Here is a 6,000-nt window from a genome sequence, read left to right as displayed (position 1 = left end):
AATAAAATCAACAACAAAAAAACAAAAACATAATTGACTTCTTTTCAAAGTTACAAAAATATTTGCAGAAGAATGTTCTATTTGAATCATTATGATTCTTTAAACTGATATAAAACAATGCATTCCATTGTGTTTGAATGCTCCACTGTTTAAAAAAAAAAAACAAAAAAAAACGAGAGGGAAAAAAGGTGCAAATGATACAAATGAAAGATGTCAATCTGGAGTTAGCAAGTGCTTCAGCTGTTCTGTGCAAATACTCACACACAGAAGAAAGGGTTACATTTCTTTTTTTTTATTTATAAAAAGGCCACTGCCCAAAGTACTTTGTTTTTAAATAGGCATGTTTAACGAACTGCATTAATCTGTGTACATAAAGCCTATGCGCCAAATATACACCACAGGAACTTGTTTGGCCAAGGAGAGGACACTGAAGTTTTTTTTAGTACTTGACTTTTGAGAAAGGAATATGATTTGATCATGAAAAAAAGTTCCATATTCCCTTTTCACTTCAGCAATGATGGTGATTATGGCAAAGATGCAAACTGAGACCGAAAGAAAAATATTTCTGCCACAATTTTTTTTCTTCTTCGTGCAACATAATCATACTTCGATTGAAATGAACATCTGCAAAATGTTGGAAACATAGCGTGCTTTCAGAGCACCTCTTACACGAATCTGTTTATATTTGCACGCTCCAAAAATTCAGTCTAATGCATTTGTCTCTTCACCTTATATTCAGTGCAAATATATATCTCAGATTAAGATTACAAAGCTTGATGGTACAGCATATCCACAGAATTCACAAGAAAATACATTTACTCCTAATTCTCTTGAGTGTGATGTATAAATAGTCCAGTATCTATCAACAGTCTACAATTGTCCATTAATGATATACAAGCTCATATCAAGAGTCCTACACACAGAACGTCTACCCACAGTGCTGCAGACTTTAATAGTTTGGAAAAGACAAAAATACCACTCTTCAGCAGGTGATTCTTTCATTTCCCTACATATCTTCCTCCTCAGGTCTCCTACTAGTTTCGAGAGGGATCAGAAAAAAGGAAAAGGACCTGTCAAAGCACTGGAAATATTCAACACGTTTGGATCTTTGACACTCATGAAGAAACTGAAATGACAAACACGTGATGTGAGTTTCACAATTAAGGGTACAGCAAAAGCAAAAGCAACAGAAAACGAGTGAAATCACATGATAACAAATAAATATGAGCAGATATGTTTAAGCCAATGTGTTTATATCCTGGGGTCTGTTTACAAGAATTCACCTCGCAGGCATATTAGCATTCATGTTTTTGGCTCCCGCTAGCCAAACCCCTCCCCATTAAAAATAAATAAATAAATAAAAACTAAAATAAATAATCCAAAATAAATAACTGCATATAACTAAGGCATGTGATGAATACTGAAGTTGAGTATGTACGATATGTCTAAGCCTGTTTCATGTGATCGTTTCTAGCAGACCAGGAAGGCACAATTTCCACACATAATATTTTTTAGATTTCTACATTTGGAAAAAATGAGTTTAACTGTACAGTTTTAACCAAAAAAAAAAACAACAACAAAAAAATGAACAATTTTGTGTTCCACAGCAGCGGCGTAATTCTCTCAGCTTTGTCAAGTGACAAACTAAGCAGAAACAACACAAGGTGGTGTAAAACTCCAAACACTGCGAATCCCTTGCAGCACAGGGGTTAGGTTTTGTGGCAGTTTTGATTCAGACACTTCTCAAGGACTCCAGAAAGCTGTTGTGATATGACAGTTCTTAGAGGTCCGTTGAAACGTTGGGTTTCTGGAAGGTCATTCGAACTGCGAGGGCTCTGAAAGCTGTCTACATAAATCCTGGAATCCTGGATCGACTGAGAAATGTTTAACACAGAACTCAATCACAAGGAAACCCCTCAGGTTCGCAAGATTTAATGCCATAGTCAGTTTGATTCCAGATTCCCATAAAGTGAATGATTCCTGTACATGCTCAAGTGAGAGAATCAGCATGTGTGGAGAAGAAGACTCCTTAATGTATGCCAAGAATAGTCACAGGTGAATCGTTCTCTGCGCCCTCAGATTGGCAAGCAAGGCTTGTTCTTTTGTAAGAACGGTTAAGCCACTGTAAAACAAGAACGGCTTTCAACAAACTCTACCTAACGAAACCAAAAACAGGAATCCAAACTTGCAAAGAGTGCATAAACAAATGCTAAATCAAAAGCAATACCATCATCTGTCACATTTTAAAGGCAATAGAGTCTTTCTCGCTTCGTTTGGTTGGGGTTCTAGAAAAAGCTGAAGAGATATGTGGTAGCTTGGAGTGTATAAAGGGGTGTGTAGGCATGTAGAGGTGTGCTGAGGTGCCGCTGTTACCTGCGACCAGTTTCCACATGTCTGATCAGGTGAATGTTGAAGGGGCTGTCTGCTAGCTCAGGGTGTTGTTCAACAGGTAGAGCGTAGAATCCATCATACCCTGAGACACGGCCCTCTGCAACCAGCTCATCCTTTTCTTTTTCAGTCCATGGCAAACTTCCACCTTCCCCCTCCAGGACCCTCTTCTGCTCCCATAGCCACGCCCCCTGCACAGCTCGCATTTGTGCTGCCTCTAGCACACGTGTGCGTTCTTCCTCCGGTGTTGCTCCATAACGAATGTTAAAGCTAAGCGCCCCCTGCTGGAGCACAATGTCAGCAAATCGCCGCATTTCCCCTCCAACCATAGCACTTATTTGGGACACTGAGACGTTTACGCCGTTCTCTAACACTCGGACTCCACCTCCGGCACCGCCCCCAGCCACTCCCAGGTCTGCCTCCAGTGGGCCGGCCTTGGTGAAATAGTGTGTGTCACGTCCCTCCACGGTGAAATGGAGGCCGCGCAGGTATATAGCACCATTCAGTACGGCAGCCACACGCCGGCTATCCTCGCTGGCCACGCCGATTATCTCAGTCGCCACTACTCCTTCACGGATTGCAAATTTTACACCTTTGCCAAAAATTGAAGAAAGGGCAGAAAAAATGGGTCTGCGGCCCTGATGACCTCCTATTTTCCCATTGGCTGGCGTCATGGGAAGGCGATCCAATGAAATTAAGTTTTTCAAGTGCTTCTGAAGGTCACACTGGATGCCGAGTACAATCTGAGGTGAGGGGAGATGTTATGAAATAGTTACCACGAGTGTTGTTTGATGCACAAAATTAACTCCTAAAGGAAGTTTGTCAACAAATGTACCAATACAACTGAATTCAATTCGAGATTTAAACGGGAGAAATGTATGATTTGTGCACATTCCATTTAGGTTTTTTCAACTGGATCATTCATTTAATTAAAAAAAGATTTGATTTATGAAGTGTGATTCATTTACGAATCTGACATTGCTAACACTTTCATGAATGCGTCAAGAAGATGTCTATCACATGGTTTCAGAAGAGTTGGAACATGACGCACAGGCATAAAGAATATAATACTTTGTAGACACTTTTATGGTGCTTTTTTGGTCAAATTGGAACCTTAACAGGCCCAACTGTTTGACAAATGATGAAAAATATATATTTTTAAGAAAATTATTTCTATAAGACTAAAATAAAGAGGTATTCAAAAAAATTGTGTTGCCAATAAATACCATGCTGTGGGATACCTCAACTCACCTTGCTGGTATCCCATGTTTGTGTGCGGATCTGTGTGGCCATCATCTCATATGTTTGCTCTGTGTTCTCCACCTTTGGTTTGGGGAACCCTGGAACCACATTATGAAGCTGGAACCCAAAAAGCTGCAGCCAGCTACTGATATCTGCACAGAAACAGATTCAAAAAACACTGTTATCATGAAAGCCGGGCCGGATAATGGTTTAAAGTTAATTCATAGAACTTGCTGGTAATAGTAAAAGACTACATAAGGAACTATTCTGCTCATATGAGTGTAATTTCAGAAAATAGTGAGCTACATAAAAAAACAGAACAAACCAAATGTTTGAGAGCAACAAGTGCATTTAATGTAGTGTGACTGTAACCAAAAATATTCATCATGATTCCCCTGTATTCAGTGAGACTTTGTGTTATATATGGAACACATTTATATATAAAAAAATATTTTTGTTTTGTTGCTTGTTTTGCATTCAACAGGAGTTTAACAGTTAAAAAGAGCAGGACTATTCTAAAATGGAGTTGATCCTGAGGTTATGAAGATCTTGGTGTAATGCCAATGTAGCCTCGAGCAAAACACTTGACCCTTGTTAGCTTGAGGGAGACTGTCCTAGTAATTAAACTACAGCAAGTTGCTTCGGCTCTAACTAATGAATCTCAGATCTGCCAAGTGCTATTTCTCTGCTGTTCATTTCGCCTTAGGGAAATGTCATTGAAATAAGAGCACAATCACAGCTCACAAAGCCAGACCAAAAGCATGATATTAGCATGATGACTTGCCATCGTCCCCCTAATTCTAATTTCAACCCAAAGCAGAAGTGAATCTGAAGATTTTAATTCTGTTTTTATGATAAAGATACAGTAACTTTGCTTATACACTTTCAAAGTGGATCCTTTAATAGTCAAAAAACAAAACAAACAACAACTTGTCTCTTACCAGTTGTGAACTTGGTTACATCCTGTAGGTTTCCCAGAGGATAGTTATTCCTAAATGCATACAAATTAAATGGCTTGGGATTCACACTTAGCTCCGCCCACAATTCATGATTTGGCGTCGTCCATCTTCCAGCAACCACGTCATAGTCACGTCGACCGAGATGCACCAACCGTGTGAAAGAGTCATAGAGGCCCCCCTGAAATCCGAATGCGAGAGGAAAGGTGGGATTGGAATCTCTGTAAACGTCTCCGTAAGGTGTGTACCGGATTTCCTTCACCACGTGGCCGCGGCTACTGAAAACCGCAAGAGGAGTTCCGGCATTGTCACATGCAATGTAGAATTCCTCGCCGCTGCTTATCTCCATGGCAATGAGGTGTCCCTGAAGGTCATAATAGAGGGAGGTGATCTCCGAACTACTATGGTTGTATAGGTGCGTCACCCGCGTCGGTTCCATCAGATCAGCATAGAAGAACTGCAGCTGTGCTCCGTCACTATTATGGCTGGCCACTCTCCTCCCGAGCCCATCATAACGGTACCAAACCCTCTGTCCGCTGTCCCGGTCATAGGCGCCCAAAAGAAGTCCATTCGAACCGTAATCAAAGAGTAGGTTGCCTCGGAGACGCAAGAACCCATCCTCATCCGTGCGGTATTGGATCTCACCAAGGCGTGTGATCCGGTCGCGGAGATCGTAGCGTAGTGGTGTCAAACGGGCACTGTTACCATGACTCAGTAAGTTGATGTTTCCGTTTAGGTCATAGCTGTAACGCCACTGTGGCCGGTCATTTATGGCAACCGATTGCAACTGCCCATCTGCGTCATACTCGTACGCATACCGCGTGATGTTGTTGTCCACGCCAATGCGAATATCACAATTTGTGACACGTCCCATGCTGTCGTACTGCAGTGTCATCCAGTAGGCTATGGATTTCAGAATCTCATACTGAACCTCGATCACTTGCCCTTCAGGGTTGAAGATTTTAGTGTGCTTCATTGCATGCGTGGTGATGACCTGGTTTAGGTCGTAGTTAATGACACTGAACTTCCCGAACTGCTCGATTCGTCCCGACACGTCCACGTAGCGGTAGAGGTCAATCGGAAGTGGCGTTTCGTTGATCATAGCTTGCATGCTGGTGACCCTGAAGTTGTTGTAGCTGTAGTCGAAGCGAGCGTTTACCAATCCTTCTTCACTGAAACGATATATTTGTCTACTCACCAGAGGACCTGAATCCGAGAAATAATGAGAAGTTAGCAGAGGGCCACACAGAGGTGAGGTAAAGCATGAGTCAGCTATGCCACAGTGTGAGATAGGCCGAACTCCCCCACTGTCAGACGGCTGATTGTGATTCAAAGCACTTGCAGATCAGCCAAGCAGGAGGCGAGTGCAAGTGAAGTGACAAAAGGAAGATTAAACGTCAGCTTATGTTTACTG

General features: G+C 41.7%; 1 protein-coding gene across 2 annotated transcripts in view; it reads right to left on the bottom strand.

The window, feature by feature from the left end:
* Positions 1 to 280: 280 nt before the first annotated feature.
* The window catches only part of LOC113091314 (teneurin-1-like), a 139,527-nt gene continuing 133,807 nt past the window's right edge, over positions 281 to 6,000 (bottom strand). For both annotated transcript variants that reach the window (XM_026256747.1, XM_026256748.1), the window contains exons 30-32: positions 4,572 to 5,792; positions 3,640 to 3,782; positions 281 to 3,131 (exon numbers count right to left, since the gene is read on the bottom strand). In XM_026256747.1, coding sequence (XP_026112532.1) covers positions 2,370 to 3,131; positions 3,640 to 3,782; positions 4,572 to 5,792 — 2,126 coding nt within the window. In that variant the 3' untranslated portion in view covers positions 281 to 2,369. The remainder of the gene's footprint in view (positions 3,132 to 3,639; positions 3,783 to 4,571; positions 5,793 to 6,000) is intronic.

This window comes from Carassius auratus, unplaced genomic scaffold (assembly GCF_003368295.1).
Source record: "Carassius auratus strain Wakin unplaced genomic scaffold, ASM336829v1 scaf_tig00214183_4049273_7079891, whole genome shotgun sequence".
Classification (NCBI taxonomy): Eukaryota; Metazoa; Chordata; class Actinopteri; order Cypriniformes; family Cyprinidae; genus Carassius; species Carassius auratus.
This window is presented reverse-complemented; position numbering and strand designations above follow the sequence as displayed.